General features: G+C 39.1%; 1 protein-coding gene across 2 annotated transcripts; it reads left to right on the top strand.

Moving 5' to 3' along the window:
* Positions 1-1,003: 1,003 nt before the first annotated feature.
* LOC109061726 (WD repeat-containing protein 26-like) lies at positions 1,004-17,323 on the top strand. 2 transcript variants are annotated; one of them, XM_042740397.1, is made up of 15 exons: positions 1,004-1,842; positions 3,631-3,730; positions 4,314-4,370; positions 4,456-4,592; positions 6,110-6,207; positions 7,838-7,843; positions 8,051-8,207; positions 8,611-8,749; positions 10,104-10,244; positions 10,317-10,436; positions 11,210-11,355; positions 11,442-11,520; positions 11,930-12,059; positions 12,145-12,339; positions 15,346-17,323. In XM_042740397.1, the coding sequence occupies exons 1-15, from the start codon at positions 1,592-1,594 to the stop codon at positions 15,366-15,368; spliced, it is 1,779 nt and encodes a 592-aa protein (XP_042596331.1). In that variant the 5' UTR covers positions 1,004-1,591; the 3' UTR covers positions 15,369-17,323. The 2 variants fall into 2 exon arrangements, with proteins under 2 accessions (XP_042596331.1, XP_042596332.1); XM_042740398.1 differs by lacking the exon at positions 7,838-7,843 and having other exon boundaries at positions 1,006-1,842.
* The last annotated feature ends 1,739 nt before the right edge of the window (positions 17,324-19,062 follow it).

Raw genomic sequence — 19,062 nt, 5'->3', positions numbered from 1 at the left:
TTTTGAATTTATTCAACATAATGGCTGACCAAATTCCACAGCTACTCCTACATTAAAAGTTTGGTGATGTGGTATTACAACACTGTCATCAACAAAATAATTAAAGCAACATATAAAGTTCTGCTGTTTCGAGGAAAGCTGATATTTAGGATTCTTTGAGAATAGTTAACAGTTGACAGCTGTTTGGGCAAATCGTTCATTAACAATGTTTGCATTACTCCCTTGATATAGTTGTTAAAACCAGCCCAAGATGGTTTGCTGGTCTGGTTTTGGAGGAGTTTTAGGCACTTGTTCTGGGAGACCAGCAAACCAACTTTTTCAGCAAAATCATAAATGAAGAAGATTTTAAAGTCCCGGTTTTTGCTCTCCTGTCCCCAGAAACATCCGCATTGTACAGTATGTTCACTACACCTCGCAAACACTGTAAAATCCAGACCAACATAGCCTTCAAAAGCAAAAAAAAAAAAAAAAATCTTTAAAAATATTAGGGTAACACTTTATTTTCAGGACCAGTTCTCACTATTAACTAGCATGCATATTATTAGCATATTGACTGTTTATTTAAAAGCACATACCAAAACGCATGAAAACATACCAAAATTACCATGATATTACTATAGTTTTGTAGACACAGCTTAATTATTTTATATTTTTGACAATGTGTTATATATAAATATTGGTAGGCCTATTTACCGTGTGAAAACAGTCATACCAGCATTATCGGTAACGGTATTATCGGATACAAAACTATTCTGTAAGTCAACTGGAGAAGTACCATGTCCCTGCAGAAAAAACTAACAAAACAGCTAAAACCAGCCTAAACTGGTTGGCTGGTCTTAGCTGGTTTAAACTGGAAGTAGCTGGTTTTAGCTGGTCTCCCAGGCTGGTCAAACTGGATTTAGCTGGTTGTTTCAGCTGGTCTCCCAGCCTAGACCAGGCTGGATGACCAGCTAAAACCAGCCAACCAGCTTTTTGTTGTTGTTGTAGTTTTTGTTTGTTTGTTTGTTTTAATACCTAGGTATTAACAAGCTTGTTGTAATATCACTTCATTGCGTTAATCATTCAGAAAGTATTAAAGTATCACTGTATTACTATCTGACAGCATCAGTACTGTAACAGACTGTATAACAGACTTGAAGCCAGCACTATTCTTGAGAGTGGCTTCATGATTCTAGAGAGTTCAAGGTTGTTGCGGCGCTTCCGGTGACGTCATCGCGCACCGACCGACGTCCGTAATGGACCTGCAGCTGTTCTCTGACAAACAATAACAAGAGCGAGCGGCGGCGGCTTCCGTGTCTGTAATCGCGCTGATATCGAGCCTGCGAGGCGTCTCGACTCTGACATCGCCGGCGAGGAAACTCTGGCCTCCGCTGCCTCCTCCTCCGACTCGGAAACCGGCGGAGCTTCGCCGCCCCCGCGGAAGAAAAGCCGAGGCTCGGCGGCGGAGGGAGCAGGAGAGAGCGGGGCGTCTGCTGCCGGGATCACGGGCCTCTCTGCGGCGTCTCTCCCAACCCCCCACCAGCGCTCGGCCATCCGTCTCAATCACAGCTCGCAGTCGCGCAGATCCGCCGCTGTAAACGCGTTTTATAAGATGCAGGCCAACGGGACCGGAGGACAGGAGCCGGAGCCGGAGCCGCAGCTGTCCTGCAGGAACGGAGAGTCCTCGTCCTCCGCCGCGGGAGCAGTGCACTCCAACGGGCTGCAGTCCTCCGCGAATAACGGGCTGCCGTCCACCGAGAGCCCGGCGTCTGACACCAGCACGAAGAAGAAGAAACGACTGTCCCAGAGCGACGAGGACGTGATCCGGCTGATCGGACAGCATCTCCACGGGCTGGGACTCAAGTAAGTGAAGCTCAGCCGCGATCAGCGCCTTATCCGCGGGTTATTATCGGATTGGTCAGGCGACATGAAGCCATGATGCTGTCCGTGGCGTGTTTGTGTGTTCAGCTTGCTGTCAGTTGTGTTTTTAGGTGTCACTGATGTTTTAGTCTTTTAACGATGGTTCTTGTCACGTGTCAGTGCTGCTGTTATTGTTTTCACAACAGTGTCAGTGGTGTTCGTGTGTCGGCACGATGGTGTCAGTCGTGTTTTTGTACCAAGTCAGTTTTTTTTAATAACAGTATCAGTAGTGATCGTAATATTACTATTTTGTAACATGTCAGTGGATTTTTTTTTTTATTCTGATTAGTGGTGTTTTTGTCTTTTCATGATGGTGTCAGTAGGCTTCTTGTAATGTCAGTGCTGTTGTTGTTTTCAAACCTGTGTCAGTGGTGCTTTTGTGATGGTATCAGTGGATTTTTGTAAAATTTAAGATGTAAGATTTTCTTTTTTTTAGATTTCACTGCTTTTATTTTGTCTTCATGATCATGTCAGTGGTGTTTTTGTGTTGTCATGATGGTGTCAGTAGTGTTTTTGTAATATGCTGTTTGATTGTGTTGATTATTTTTATTAGTGGTGTTTTGTCACATGTCAGTGGTGTTACTGTGTTCACAACAGTGTCAGTGTTGTCAGTGTGCTTCAGTGATGGTGTCAGTGTTATTTTTAGACTTCAGTGGTGTTGTTGTGCTTTCATCATGATGGTGTCAGTGGTGTTTTTGTACCATGTCAGTGGTGTTATTGTTTTTTCAGTAAGTGTCAGTGGTGCTTTTGTGATGGTGTCAGTAGATTTTTTTTAGATTTCAGTGCTGTTATTGTGTCTTCATGATTTCATGATCAAGTTTTTTAGTGGTGTTTTTTTGTTTTTCATGAAGATATCAGCAGTGTTTTTGACACGTCAGTGGTGTTATTGTGTTATGATGGTGTCAGTAGTGTTTTTTAATCATTGGTGTTATATTTTTATGACAGTGTTTGAATGTCAGTTGCGTGTCAGTTGATTCTTTTAAAGTTTTTAGTGGTGGTTTTTTTTTTTTTTTTTTTTTTGCTTGCATGAAGACGTCAGCAGTGTTTTTATAACCGTGCCAGTGGTGTTTTTGTGTTGTCATGACTGTTGCAGTGGTATTTTTGTATTTTCATGCTATTGTTTCTCTAAATGACCAGACACTCTATAATATAATATTGTTTTAGCCAGTACAGTATAATTTAATGTTGCTACAGAACTCAAAGAGCCAGGACTGGACAGAGTACACAAGACCTTCAAATAACAAAAAGAACAATGACAAACAAGAACTGTTTTTGAATAAAATCTGAGTTTGATAAGTTAAAAAAAGCACATGTGTATATATACATGTCTAGTTTATTAGTTTACTAGTTCAGTTGTTATTGTTGACGAGGTAAAAGCAAGGTAAAATATTCTTATTTCAGTATGTCTTGCCTAGCATAAACTGTCCTGTTCTCTTTTGGTGTAGAAAAGTAAAATGACACATTCAGGAGTTTATGTGTTAATTATTGTGTTCATGAATCAAACACTGACTTCTTGTTGCTAGGAGATTGGAGCTCTCTCTCTCTGTGTGTGTGTGTGTGTGTGTGTGTGTGTGTGTGTGTGTGTGTGTGTGTGTGTGTGTGTGTGTGTGTGTGTGTGTGTGTGTGTGTGTGAAGTATAAAATTCTGAATCAGTTCTGTAATCCTGAGGCTATCATGTGAAAGGAGTTTGAATTCACTTCACAACATTCATTAACATCTCTCCTGTTTCAGTCAAACTGTGGACCTGTTGATGCAGGAATCGGGCTGCAGACTTGAGCATCCTGCTGCTACCAAGTTCAGGAATCATGTGATGGAGGGGGAATGGGAAAAGGTGAGTCTTCGTGTGGCCAGTCTAGGAAATGTCTTAACATCGTGGCATGCAGATGAGAGACCGCCGGAATGTTTTGTTCACTCTCAACATGTTCTGAATCTGACATGAATGCTGTAACATTAATGGCCTCGGATTTTAATACCATGCATGCGTTTACAATAGCACTTCCATAGCACTAAAGTAGTTTAAAGAATGGCATGGTATTACTCGGATACACATCTGAATAACATTGTCATGATGACAGCCTTTATTCGTCTTGCTCTCTGTCTGCCGTGTGCGTGCATCATCCGTCTTTTTAATCAATGTATTTTAAGCAAGTTGTTTGGTGTGGATATTTCCAGCAAATATTCATATTTGGGTTAAATACCCCATTAAAACAGTTCGGAGAAATCTAATCGGGAACCAGAATCATTAAACTGCTTATGATTCCCATAAATAGCTAGTAGGATTACACCTTGTGTGTGTTTCTAAACTTTGCCCTTTTCGTGTATGTAATGGTCATGTGGGTCACAACGAGCCAAACAAGCAATAAGGGTTTGTCAGCTTGTGAACACTCAGTTAATCCGTCTGTGGTTTCTAACAGGCCGAGAGCGACCTCAACGAGCTGAAAGCACTGATGCATTCTCCCAGCGCTGTGGTGGTAAGAGTCCAAAGTCCTCTGAGCATCTCCACCGTCCGGTGTGTGAACGCCTGACTGATGTTCTCCTGTGTGTGTGTGTGTGCAGCGGATGAAGTTCCTGCTCCTGCAGCAGAAGTATCTGGAGTATCTGGAGGACGGGAAGATTCTAGAAGCGCTGCAGGTGCTCCGAGCCGAACTCACGCCCCTGAAGTACAACACTGAGCGCATCCACGTCCTCAGCGGGTATCACACTTCACTACTGTTTTGGGGGCATTAGAACAGCGAAGTCATTTCCTCGTTTGTTTGAATGTTTTATTCATAGGTGTCCTGTCATAAGAAGGCAACTGAAAGAAATTCTGCCTGTGTATTATTAAATTATGCATAATTTTCTGTTCATGTAACATAACTACACTACCAGTCAAAAGTTTTGAACAGTAAGAACAGTAAGTTTTAAGCAGTAATATTGTGAAATATTTTTACTGTTTTAAAAGAACTGCTTTCTATTTGAATGTATTTTAAACTGTAATGTATTTCTGTGATCAAAACTGTATTTTCAGCATCATTACTGCAGTCTTCAGTGTCACATGATCTTCAGAAATCATTCTAATATGCTGATTTGCTGTTCAAGAAACATTTATGATTATAATCAATATTTAAAGCTTTGGATCAAATAAATGCAGGCTTCGAAAAACATTAAAAATCTTACTGTTCAAAAACGTTTTACCTGTAGTGTACATCATCTTAAAATAGTTAGTTTTTTGTTGAGCTTGCCAAAAGCAGCACAGCGCTGTTTCTTATTTCACATGTAAAAAATAACTTTAAAGTCAACATGAAATCAAAATTAAATCAAAACCAAAGTTGCCCCGCTTTTCTAAAATTAAGTCCCACTCTACGTCTGTTCTGTTTCTTTTGGAAGTAGGTCATGTTATAGCAATAAAATCTGTTTGCAAAAGGTGTTGACTTCAAAAGCCCAGAAGCAAAAAAATGACCCATTTATTTTCAGGAGTCAAGTAGGTCATGAAAAAGTTAATTTTGACTGATTTTAGACCTCAGTGCAGGATTATTATCACCAATGAAAAACTAAAACCAAATGATTTTTTTAAAGAACTTTTAAAATGATTTTATTTCAGCTAGTTGTCAAAGCAAACCTTTCTCATTTTGATTTAATTTAAAAAAAAAAAAAAAAAAAAAAAAAAAAAATCTATAAAAAAACATAAAAAAAACAAAAAAAAACAAAAATAATCACTCATTTTATGCAAAACCCAATTGCGATTTTATATCCCACAGTTCTGCCTTCCTTTCTCAGAATTGTGAGATATGAACTCGCAATTGCATTTTTCATTTTCTTACAATAATGAGTTTACATCACGCAATTCTGAGCAAAAAGTCACTATTGCAAGACATGCGAATAAATGTCAGAATTGTGAGAGAAAGTCACAATTACTTTTAACTTTTTTATTCAGTGGAAGGAAAAACAATCTTCCATAAAATAAAAATAAAAAATCTAATTCAAAATATAAACAAAAACCATAATAGTATACAAATTATACCAAAATAACACTTATTCAGTGAGAATAGTAAAAGGGTTAATCATGATGTGATTTGCAGAATATTAATCCAGATTCAGAATTGACCCTTCCTGTGTCCCATGTGTGTTTTGTGTTTGTCTAATCTAATGAACGCTTACAGTTGAAAGCGCTCTGTGGCTCCGGCCTGATTTGATCAGTGTGTGCTGTTGTTCATCACGGTGTCTGCTGTAGGTACCTGATGTGCAGTCTTCCCGATGACCTGCGAGCTAAAGCTGAGTGGGAAGGCAAAGGGACGGCTTCACGATCCAAACTCCTTGACAAGCTGCAGAGTGAGTTCACATGAACACATACGGCTCTGCTCATCCGGCCGTTGACTCCTGTAGCTATAACAAACACATTTAGGGGAGATATCAAACAGACCTTTAGAAACATTCTGTGATCATTTGGACACTTGAGCATATTGATTTGTTAATTAATTATTTATTATACATCAACATGATTGCTAACAGGACTGAAATAAAGAGCTGAAGCGGGATGTTGAGGTTTATTTTAGTGTTATGTGAATGTTGCTGTCTTATGTAGTTTGAGCAAACTGGATATTTTAACAACAAATTCAACAAAACGCTCATTGCTGAACCTTACTGATGTTAGTGCTGTTGATGTCACTTCCTGGAGGATGATGTCGTTCAGGAACTGTTGTCAGTTAAAGAGATATTATTAGAGAGCAACAGTAACGGGTGTGATATTAGAGGGACTGGCCTTTTTAAAAATTGTCAAATTGTTTTCTTTCAGTTAGAACAGGTTTTGTATTTAGTTTTTATCTGAGCAGTTTTTGAGTGAAAAATAATAATTTATGGATAGTTTTGGCAATGTTCAGATCAATGAATCACATAAATCAATAAATCAGTTCGAAAAAGAAATACAAAACCTGTGTTAATTGAAAGAAAACAAGTTGATTAACAGTCCAATAAATCCAAAAGTTGGTAATAAAATAGCATAATGAGAGATTTTCAAGCAATTTTCTTTGTAGGCTGATTATTTTTGAGCGGGAAAGCCACAAGTGTAACAAAGTGAAAAATACAAAAAAAGTACAAACATAAAGTCAGTAGAAATTAGTAAAATCCTCTCCGGGTCAAAACGACTGAAACACAACAAGAGGGTTAAAGTGTTTACCAGTTAAAATATGTCCATGACAATGTTTTGTTGAAAACTTTACAGTTAATAATGAAAATGACGAAAATGTTCTTATTAAAGATCTTAATAAATGGCCAGTTTTTCATATTAGAGGTTAGTGTAACGTCATGACAGAAATGTCAACATTGGCTTAATTATTTAATTGAAACGATTTAAAATTCACCCCAAAGTGAGTTTAATATTTATGAATTTAGGTATGAGAGGCTGTGCTATAATTTGTGACTATAGTTACAAGTTAATAGACACACAAAAAAATGTTGTTTATTCAGCAATTCAATAAGATGCAATTACTTACACACTATGTGTGGCGGCACTTCGCCTGGGGGAAATATATATGTATATAATGTAAATATAAAACAGCAGACTGGCTTCTTGAAAGTGCAGTTTCACTCTCTGCCAGCAGGAGGCGCTTTAGGAGCGGCAGAACTAGCGTTTTCCCCGGTAACGGCTGCGCTTATGAACGCTGCTTTATCAGGCATTATAGAAAAGATGAAATGAAAAAGACATCAAAACTTTACTGAAGACAATCGGTTCCCTTTAATAAAAGATACATTCATATAAAAACACCCGTGCCGCGTTTTGACTTTGAAACGTGCAGTGCTCATGTTAATTCAACAAAGTCAAAGCCTTTTGGTAAAATAATTTTCTATCTGAGAATTCTTTTTATTATTTGTTTAAACATTATTAATATGATTCACTTTTTCATTCATTCTGTTCACTTCTTCCTCTCTTCATCCCTTCCTCTTTTTTTCCCCCTTTGTACAGTTTCATGTAATTCTTTTCTTCAGCTAGGGTTCGGGTCAGTTCTGTTTCAGTTCAGCCAATCCAGGAGATGAACTGAATCGGGGTGGAGGGACCTGCGTAGTCTCAATCCAAGATGTGACTTTGACTTGATGTCCTGTGTTGGCTGAATTCAGATGAAACTGAGTCTAACCCTCCGTGACCTCTCTGCTCCGTCTCTGTCTGTCTCTCACACAGCGTACCTGCCCCCGTCTGTGATGCTGCCGCCCCGTCGTCTGCAGGCGCTCCTGCGGCAGGCCGTGGAGCTGCAGAGAGACCGCTGTCTCTACCACAACACCAAACTGGACAGCGGACTGGACAACGTGTCTCTGCTCATAGACCACGTGTGCAGCAGGTACAGTTTGGTGTTTATGCAAATGATATGAACAAGGTCAGACATCAGCTCTACTAGCATCGTTTGAATATTTGGTAGCACTTTAGATTAGGGTTAGGAGTTTTCCCTTAATAAGCTCCTAATTTGCTGCTTTTTGATAGTGAGTTAGTTAGTTGTGTTTACTATTCTGAGAAGGCTACATGCTATTGTTTTAATTAACTTAGCAACAGCGAATATGTTTGTCCTCTGTTACCAAAATTAGTCCTGAAACGGCTCCGCTCACTTTGTGTTGGAACAGAGCAGTGGTCATATATGTTTGTTTTTTCATATATATGAGATTGTGGCATTGCATTTGTCAGTGTAGTCTGACGTAGGCTCTTTAACGAAGTTGAGCTCTCTAAAATGCGTTGACTGTGATCTCCAGGAAACAGTTCCCCTGCTACACCCAGCAGATCTTGACAGAGCACTGCAATGAAGTCTGGTTCTGCAAATTCTCCCACGATGGCACCAAACTGGCCTCGGGGTCCAAAGACACAACAGTCATCATATGGCAGGTTGACCCTGTGAGTGACCTTTCCCTCATGAGATAACCAGTGCTGGATAGACCACTGGTACTGATTTCAAATTACAAGAGAAAAGTTGTAGTCGGTAACATAATCCATTACACAGTAGAGTTAATATAAGCAGACTACTTTTTGATTACTTTTGACCTAACTCGTTTATCACATTGATTTAAAAAGGATAATATTGTACCATATTGATATAAAATTACACAGAAAAAGAAAATGTTAGATTTGCTGTTATTAACAACATGAACTGTTGTTAAACACATATAATATGTCAATTAAACATTAGCTAATAATTCATTTAATGGAATCATAAAGATTTAAAAAAAGAAAAAAATGGTTTTAAAATAACAATCGACGTAAAACACTTACTAAAAAGATGAAATATTTTATGTGACCATTAATTAACGAGAACCGTGAACATGCAAATGTGTTGCTTAATAGAAACGTATTACCTTAAACTTAAGTCTTAAAAATGATATTAGGTAAGAAGAATTAGGGAGAATCAGTCTATTATTATTAATTTATTGCTATCGTGTGAATAATGTAATCAGTAAAAAAGTAACTGTAATCTGATTATGAGTACTGTAAAATGTAATTTATAGAACGGATAGTTCTGGTCCTTGATTCTAACTGGTTGAGCTTTGTTCAAAGCTGTTTTAACAGTATTCCTAACAACGCAATCTGTTATGAATTCAGTGTAAACTAGAGATGCACGATATTATCGGACCAATATCGGAATCGGCCGATAATGGCTTAAATGTAAATAACATCAAATCTATAAAAAATATGCCGATAAGAGGAATACATTAACTCACATGTGCTAGCGATTAGATCAAGTCAGCATTGTGGATAATTCTTGATATAGTTTTATATTTTCTAAACAAATTATGAGCTCTGAAAGATTTTCAGAATTTTTACAACTCTCTTGCTTTAGACCGTTTACAAATGTTAAATCATAAAATAAAATGTTAAGGTTACCACTGCATCTTTCTGAGAAAAAAAAAAGAATGCAGTGATTAATATATAGTTTATATAGTTATTTTCAAAACTCCAATGTACTGTCATTATAAAAGAACTTTATTGTTGTTTATTTAATTCTAACAAATAAGTTCTTGTTAAAAACTAACTAAAATTAAAAAGAATTATATATCGGTATCCTTATCAGGATTAAAAATAATCCAATTTCGTGCATCTCTACTGTAAACCACGGCTTCTTGGGGCTTATTGCTTTATTAATCTAAACACAAGTACTTAATTTTGGAATCTGATTACGTAATCCAGATCACATGTGATCAGTTTCCACCCAGCACTGGATGCGAGAGTCTGATGTTCTGAGGTGTTTTGACAGGACTCTCACCAGCTCAAGCAGCTGAAGACGCTGGAGGGTCATGCCTATGGGGTTTCCTATCTGGCCTGGAGCCCCGACGACACGTACCTGATAGCGTGCGGCCCGGACGACTGCTCCGAGCTCTGGCTGTGGAACGTGCAGGTGAGGGTCTCGCCCGCTCAGATTCCTTCCAGCGGCTCGTCTCGTGTCTAATCCGCCGCTCTGCTCCTCCAGACAGGGGAACTGAGAACCAAAATGAGCCAGTCCCATGAGGACAGCCTGACCAGCGTGGCCTGGAATCCAGACGGCAAGCGTTTCGTTACCGGAGGTCAGAGAGGCCAGTTCTACCAGTGTGTAAGTGCCGCTGTACAGTTACAGTGATCTCGCATGGATTTGGGGGAGTCTCGTTAGCAAATGTCCGGGTCATATTTCAGCCCGACATCAAAAGGAAAAAGTAAGAAATCATAGTGAGTGAAAATAGTCATTTTATTTTTATAATACCATCTAACATTAAAACCAGCTTAAACAAAACAAACTTGAACAAATCCAAAACTGATTAATGCTTACACTTTTTTTAATTTTTTTTTTTTTCACATTAAAATAAAGAGAATTTGTGCTTAATTTTCATTTAAAATAATAAAAAAATCATTTAAAAAATAAATATAATTAAGTATACATATAAATAAATGCGCTGCTCATCAAACAAATCAAAAATAAAGAAAAAAAAAAAATATTCATATATATAATCAAAAATAAAAAAAAAAAATTAATATTTTAATATATTATAAAAATTAAAAATAACTTTCCTGTGATCAAAGCTGAATTTTCAGCATCATAACTCCACTAATATGCTTATCTGCTCCACAATAAACATTAAAATGATTATATTTAACAATTCTTCTCTTAAATAAAATACCAAAAACTTATATTTCAGGATTCTTTGCTGAATTGAAATATCAAAATGCATTCATTTATTCAACACACTCATACCAAACCTTTTAACAAACTTGTACGTGTGTATATTTTTGCAGTGAAATATGAGATTGACCCAGTGAGAATTCTGGTGCAGTTTAAGGCACACATTGCTAAGTGATGGTAAATGGTGACGTGTTGATGTTATCGGTCAGGATCTGGACGGAAACCTGCTGGACTCCTGGGAGGGGGTTCGTGTTCAGTGTCTGTGGTGTGTGAGTGACGGCAGGACCGTGCTGGCCTCTGATACACACCAGCGCATCCGTGGGTATAACTTTGAAGATCTGACCGACAGGAACATGTACGTGGACTGCGTTTATCACTCCTAGATCTTGTTACAGCTTTTGGTGGATGTGTTGGTGTGAGTTTGGTTGTGGTCTCTCACAGAGTTCAAGAGGACCATCCGATAATGTCCTTCACCGTGTCAAAGAGCGGGAGATTAGCTCTGTTAAATGTCGCAACTCAGGTGAGTGTGAGAGCACAAGTTTTTCATAATGTGAAGCTTTTTTGCACTGATGCCTCACTTATTATTCATTTGTTATCAACAGTCTGAGATTATGGTGTGATTCTAAACTTCGGTGAATAAAAGTGCATTCAGGGAATCACTTTAAAAAATGCTGATGTTCTCATAGAACTCTTAATTGCAATTTTCGGAATATTGATATAGTTATGGCCCTTTGTGTGGAACAGGTCTAACAAATTGCTCACTGCTAATGCTTTTACTGCTATTGAGTAAAACTACTTTTTTGTAAACTGTTACCACATTATATAAGTTTTTGGTGATACTGCTAGGAATGTTTGACTTATTGCTCACACAATGAAAGTCATATGTCAGGGTGTCATTTAGTCTCAGCGCTGAGTGTTGGTGTCTGCAGGGAGTTCATCTGTGGGACCTGCAGGACCGGGTGTTAGTCAGGAAGTACCAGGGTGTGACTCAGGGCTTCTACACCATCCACTCCTGCTTTGGCGGCTACAACGAAGACTTTATCGCCAGTGGCAGTGAAGGTAAGGACGTCTGCGTCTCAGTATAACGGACTGAACGCATCCAGAAGAGAGCTAAAGGGGTTTGTGATATGTGTGTTCTCTCTAGACCACAAAGTGTACATCTGGCACAAGCGCAGCGAGCTGCCCATAGCTGAGCTGACGGGTCACACTCGCACGGTCAACTGCGTGAGCTGGAACCCCGCGCTGCCGGGCCTCATGGCCAGCGCCTCGGATGACGGCACCGTGAGGGTCTGGGGTCCCGCACCCTTTCTGGACTCCCAGGAGACCGAGGGGCTCACCGGTATGAACCTCCTCATCAGTCAACATGCTGCTCGTTTGTTGTAACGTAAAATTGCTAAACTCCATCTGAAAAATATTTGGCTGGTAAACAAATTTAAACAGCATTTTGTTAATTATTTTCTAATTATTATGCATGCAGATTTTATGAGCTCATACGAGTAAGAGATTGATATTTGTACTACTTTTAAAAGTCACCACTGGGACATTTAAAATGAACTAGCGAAGGCAAAAACAAATTGTTTGTAGTTAATGATTTAAACTTAAATATGCACTTTCCTTTACACATTCAAATAAAACAAAAAATAGTAAACCTGAAATCTTGATGTTAATTAAAAAATAAATAAATGGACAAGCAACACGTCCACTACCCAGATGAGGTTATTATAGTTAACTAAAACTATAACCATATACATAAATAAATAAATTGTAACTTGAAATAAAATCTAATTTAATAAAAAAATTGAACTTATTTTATTTCAGCTAGTTGCCGAAATTAAAGTATTAAGTAGGATTGTCATGATACTAAAATGAAAATATAAAGTTAAATAAATTTTAGTGTGCACCTGGCTGTTTGCATTACAAACTGAAATGCAATGAAATTTAAATTAGATCTGAGCCTAACATCTATATGCTAGTGTACTCATAATGCAACGTTCTCAGATAAATACAGTGAAAAATTACAGTTCTGAATTTCTGCCTGATTTTTAATTACTTTTTTAATCAAGAAAGACAGACCAACTGAACTACCAAGTTCTTAGTTGATGGTATATATGCTTTTTGATATTTATTGAAGCCTTCTGTTCGCATTTTCATGTTTATATATATATATATATATACACACGGTGCCCTCCACAATTATTGGCACCCCTGTTTAAGATGTGGTCGTGGACTTCTAAAAATTCTCCTTTTTTTTTAAACAACATAGAACCCAAATGCAAAAAAAGAGAAAAATCCAACCTTTTATTTAAGTACATTACTTTGGTGGTAAAAACAAAACAAAACACAAATTTAGAAAAAAAAACTTGAAATCATGTGTCCCACAATTATTGGCACCACTGATGTTAATACTTTGTACAACCCTCTTTTGCCACCAAGACAGCCCTTAATCTCCTCCTATAACATTTGACAAGATTGGAGAACACAGAGAGGGATCTTTGACCATTCTTCTTTGCACAATCTTTCTAGATCATCCAGTGTCCTGGGTCCTCTCTTATGCACTTTCCTCTTTAGCTCGCCCCACAGGTTTTCGATTGGGTTGAGGTCTGGGGACTGAGATGGCCATGGGAGGACCTTGAGTTTGTGACTGCTGAACCATTTTTGTGTAGATTTTGCCACATGTTTTGGATCATTATCCTGCTGACGACCCATCTTCAGCTTTCTGGCAGAGGCCATCAGGTTTTTATTTAAAATGTCCTGGTAGTTCAAAGCGTTTATAATGCCATGCACCCTAACAAGGTTCCCAGGGCCTTTGGAAGAGAAACAGGCCCACAGCATCGCAGATCCTCCACCATACTTCACGGTGGGGCATGAGGTGCTTTTCGGCATACTCATCTTTTGTTTTACGCCAGACCCACTTAGAGTGTTTGTTGCCAAAAAGCTCAATCTTAGTCTCATCTGACCAAAGCACACGATCCCAGTTGAAGTCCCAGTGCCGCTTAGCAAACTCCAGACGTTTATGTTTGTGAGTGTTAGTGAGAAAAGGCTTTTTCCTTGCATGCCTCCCAAACAGCTTGTTGGCATGTAGAGAGCGTCTGATGGTTGTTTTGGAGACTTTGTGACCCCAAGATGCCACTCTTTGATGCAATTCTGTGACAGTTTTTTTTACTTCTCTTACTATCCTCCTCACTGTGCGTTGTGGCAAGATAAACTTGGGACCCCTTCCAGCCTTGTTTGTCACTGTTCCAGTTGTTTTAAACTTCTCTGACTGTAGATACGGGCAAGTTAAGGCGAGTGGATATTTTCTTGTAGCCATTGCCTGACTTATGAAGGTCGACACACATCTGCCTCACTTGAATGGTGTGTTCTCTTGTCTTTGCCATGTTGACAAATCGGTAAGAGAATTAGGCCTCTGTCTCACATCATATTTATACCCCAGGTCATGAATTACTAATTAAAAGTTCCTAGATACCCTGACCAACTTTAGCAACTAAAAAAAAAAAAATTTAAAAAAAAATCAATTAAATTTTTCAGGGGTGCCAATAATTGTGGGACACATGATTTCAAGTTTTTTTTTTTTTCTAAATGTGTGATTTTTTTTTCTTTTTTTTTACCACCAAAGTAATGTACTTAAATAAAAGGTTGGATTTTTTTCTTTTTTTTTGCATTTGGGTTCTATGTTGTTTAAAAAAAAAGGAGAATTTTTAGAAGTCCACGACCACATCTTAAACAGGGGTGGCAATAATTGTGGAGGGCACTGTGTGTATATATATATATATATATATACACACACTTATTTCAACCGCATTCATGCTCAACAGCAGAACACCTAATAAACTACATTACCCATGATTCTGCAGAGAAATTTTCACTAATCTGAGAATTACGACAAGAAATTCACACTAAAAAGACAAAGGGCACTGCGATCTCTCTGCATTCTCAAACAACTTAATATTCATAATATATACTGTATGTTTTGAATGGCAAGTAGCAAATTATTATTTTGTTGGGCTTTGACAAACTAAAGACTGTGACATATACACTTGCTTAAACTTCCTGTTTCAGTAGGATATGATACAGGAACAAAAATCACAGTTTCCATAACTACTACATGAAACTAAAACCAATATGGAATATCAATAAGGAATAAAAAGAAAACTAGCCAATTTGTGAAGTAAAAAAAAAAAAAAAAAAATAGGTGTCGAATCTGGACTTTATGATTCATATACAATCTTAACAACTCTAAACTATAGCTTTTACCCATGCTTCTGGAATTCAGATGGATTTCAGATTCAGGAATGAAACTGTTGCTGTGGTTCTGGTCTCCATCTCTGCTTCTCTTCTCCTGTAGAGTGCTATAGCATGGACAGTTGATGTTGACTCCGGAGCAGATGTCCACTTTGGAAAATATACAGTGAGACACACTATAGACTTTGTGAATGAAGAAAGAGAAATGAAGTAATTCTAACAGCAGACAGATGTTTTTTCCTGGCGGTTTCACATCCCCACCCGCAGCGCAGCGGACACATGAAGCCGGCGGCTGCCCTTCATCATCTGACTTCACATCCGTGTGGCGGCGCCAAACGCACACGCTACATGCCTCGCTGAGGACACGCCCCTCCTTGGCTCAAGCTCCTCCCCCTCCCCTACACTGCATCCTGAGTGGATGACTGCCTCCTGAAGCCACACCCACCCACACACACACACATGGACAAACATCACTCAGATCGTTATTTATTACGGCTTTAATTTATTATTGTGAATGAATCAAGGCCTCAGGCTTGCTTTGTGTTCTGTACAATATTGACTCAGCGAGGGGACAAAAAAAAGTGCAAACTCTCGCACGTGTCGGAGAGAGAACAAATCATATCTTTATTTTCCAGCATGAACTTCTTTTAGCCACCTCGTAAGCTTGAAAGTAAGTGTCTTCACCAGCAGATATAAGATATTGTTTTCGTTTCCCTCACGACAATTTTAAATGACTGAATTTACAGGCATTTTTTTAACTGATTGATATTCGTTTCGATTCGAAGAGTCCAATCATGACCCCACTATTTTTCATTGCTTAAAGTACTTTATTCTGAGAGCGGGAAGTGATGGATTGTTATTCTTTAGTCTTGAGATGTAAGATTTACGAAAAAGGATGCAAAACAGGTTGTTTTTTGGTAACGGGGTTGAAGACAAACTAAGCTAGGCTCGATAAGATGCTAATGACACACGAATGAGCCGACGTCACGTTCCACATGTAAATACGGGCCTGCAGCGTGCATACTTTGCCTTCGTTAGGTGTTTGTGACGTGCTTGAGGTCGTTTTTGCAGTGAATGTTCAGGCTCTCGGTGTGAGACGAGTGATTTTGTCACGGTAAGTACGTCAGAACAGACTCCCAGATGTTTCTGAGTTCAGTTTCCATGATGTTGGTCCGGATTTTTTATTTTTTTTTCCTTTTTTTCCCTCCTCTTTGGTTTCGTTTCTACTCGTATTATCACATCTTGACTTTTTATGTTTTCTTTTTTTTTTTTATGCTTTTCGGACATATATGATTACTCATCAGCTTTTCTTAGTTTTATTGGCTTTTATTTTGGGTTGACTTATTTGTTTTGCTTTATTGCTTTTTCCCTTGTATTATCGTATAACGGATGTCTTGGCAAGTGGCCTCTTAAATGCTTTTTTCTATTGGTGAATTTCTTATACTTTCGTACCATATGACGCATTAGTACACGCAGGTGTACCCCTAATGGTTTAGGTTTTCAGAGTGTCATCACTCGCCTAATATGATTCATTCTGTAATTATGTGCTCTTCGTATACATATATATGAAGAATCTATAGATATATAAATATGTGTGTGTATTTCTTGCCATGTATCCTCCCTTACAAATGTTACCCGTTTCTCACCTGCATCAGGTAAACTCCTTGTACAGGTTATTTGCTCCCTGACCAGCCGAACCTGTTCCGTTAGCGAGGAGTGACGCGCACAAACAAAAAGACAAAACAGGTGCATGCAGAAACACCCTCACACATATGCGAGATCTCACCGAATCGTGGTGTTGTACGTTCTGGTTTATGCAACTGAACTTTCCTTTCCTTCTGAATATTTGTGTTTCATTTCAGTCTGAGTTTGACTTTCTTGTGCTCTGAGGCAGGGTGACGGTAACGGTAGCGCCCTGGTGGAGTTCTGGGCTACGACTAAGTTTATTGCAGTCAGGTTCTGAGGATCTGTTTTGCATTTCAGTGTGTTATTATTCTAAGTGATTGTACTATTATGTAATGTTCTGTAGGAGAGGTGTTATGTATACATACTTTCAATAAAGCATTCAGGGTTTTAAACTATCCGGAGTAAGCCGTTACTTTTGTGGTTTCTGTCAAAATTTGGAATCGATCCTGAAGACATCAAATAAGAACCTGTTAGATGAACTGGTATGTTTATGACTTTTAAAGATTTTATATTTTCTTAATAACAGACCTGGAAATAATAATTTTATTCAGTTTTTTAGTACTTTTAACATTAGAAACATTAAAAAATTGTCTCGATTACTAACATAACCGCAATTCCCTGAGATAACAGGAACGAGCACTGCGTTAGTTTAGCTGACACTTTGGGAAAACTCCATTTCTCTGTAATACTGAAGCCTGATTGAATCACGTTTGTGCAGCTATATGAACAAATGACATTTCAGTCCGCCAAACCGGTGGAGCCAGCTGCCTATTGAAAGTAGCCACTGAATGCATTTCACCAGAATCTTTCTCCACTCCCTGGTTCAATCTGCCCGGCACATGCAGTTTCTTCTGTGAACAAAATTTGTGTTGTGCTCAGGTGCCTCACCAGCCTGTACAGGGGCTGCAATCCCTTGGTGGTTTATGTAGGCTACCACTATCATGTTGTCCGAACAGACCAAGACATGGTATCCCTTCAGGTCTGGCAGAAAGGCTCTGAGTGCCAGAAGAACTGCCATCATTTCCGGGCAATTGATACGCCAGTGCTGCTTCAGGATTGACCAGGACCTGATCACTGGTCTGCACTTGCACAGAGCTCCCTAACCTGTGTTGGAGTTGTCTATCGTGACTACCTTCCTCCTGGAGACCAGCCTCAAATCCATTCCTGTCTGGTACAGATGAGGGGCTTTCCAAGGGGCCAGGGCCTTGAGGCGTCCCAAGTGTGGGACAGGACCTGAGATTTCAGCATGTGAAGCATGCACACTCCTTTCTGTCTCGGGGGGGAAAGAGGGCCACATCGACTTTGTAAAAGTATGTGTACATGAAACTGAATCAGGAAAAAAAAAAAAAACCAATGTGAAAACGTATAAGATATGAAAGTATGCATCTGTCAGATCTACTGACAAAAAAACAATTCCCTGTGAAAATGTGTGAGAGGATTTGTTTTAAGGTTAACATCCTGAACTGCTGCTTTATCCCTGCTTAGAGCAAGGATGGGCCTGAGGCCACCACTCTTTGGAACTAGAAGGTAGTAGCTGTAAAACCTTGAGCTATTTCCATGACACCCTTTGCCAGCAGACTCTCTACTTTGGATTGGAGAATGCAAGCTACGCTGCCCAGGACCGAAGTTTGAACCACGCCCCCGAAACAAGGTATGTGAGTCAATTTGAGCAAGCAGTCTCACTTGATTGTTTCCAAGAACACTTTGACACACCTGGAATGGCTTCCCAAGCTTGGCTTTGGGTGGTTAGGAGTTGGGCTGATACTCGCACTGTTGCGAAGAGGAGAAGTCGTTGATGCTGGCATGGCAGGCTTCTGAGTGGACAAGGCCCCCTGGACACTTGAAACAGCAGCCGAGCTGAATCATTTTGGCAGGAGGTGGTACATGGCTTGAGACAACTTCTGAGCTAAGACCATGGAGTCAAGGAAAGCGGTCTTGTCAGTGTTCTTGATCTCCATTAAATTCAGCCACTCAAGAACCAGCAGGTTGTCCACTGCCTTAGAGCAGGGGTGTCTCCTGTTCCTGGAGGGCCACAGCCCTGCAGAGTTTTGCTACAATCCTAATTAAACACACCCGATCCACCCGATCCAGCTAATCACGTCCTTTAGCTTTATTTGAAAAAAACATGGTTGCA

This window comes from Cyprinus carpio, chromosome B16 (assembly GCF_018340385.1).
Source record: "Cyprinus carpio isolate SPL01 chromosome B16, ASM1834038v1, whole genome shotgun sequence".
In the NCBI taxonomy this organism is placed as follows: domain Eukaryota; kingdom Metazoa; phylum Chordata; class Actinopteri; order Cypriniformes; family Cyprinidae; genus Cyprinus; species Cyprinus carpio.
This window is presented reverse-complemented; position numbering and strand designations above follow the sequence as displayed.

Bases quoted from the DNA above. Each gene is read 5' to 3' on its own strand.
- LOC109061726 (XM_042740397.1), top strand. From the start codon at position 1,592: ATGCAGGCCAACGGGACCGGAGGACAGGAGCCGGAGCCGGAGCCGCAG. The intron at 4,371-4,455 runs GTAAGAGTCCAA...GTGTGTGTGCAG, and splicing joins ATTCTCCCAGCGCTGTGGTG to CGGATGAAGTTCCTGCTCCT. The intron at 11,356-11,441 runs GTACGTGGACTG...GGTCTCTCACAG, and splicing joins GATCTGACCGACAGGAACAT to AGTTCAAGAGGACCATCCGA.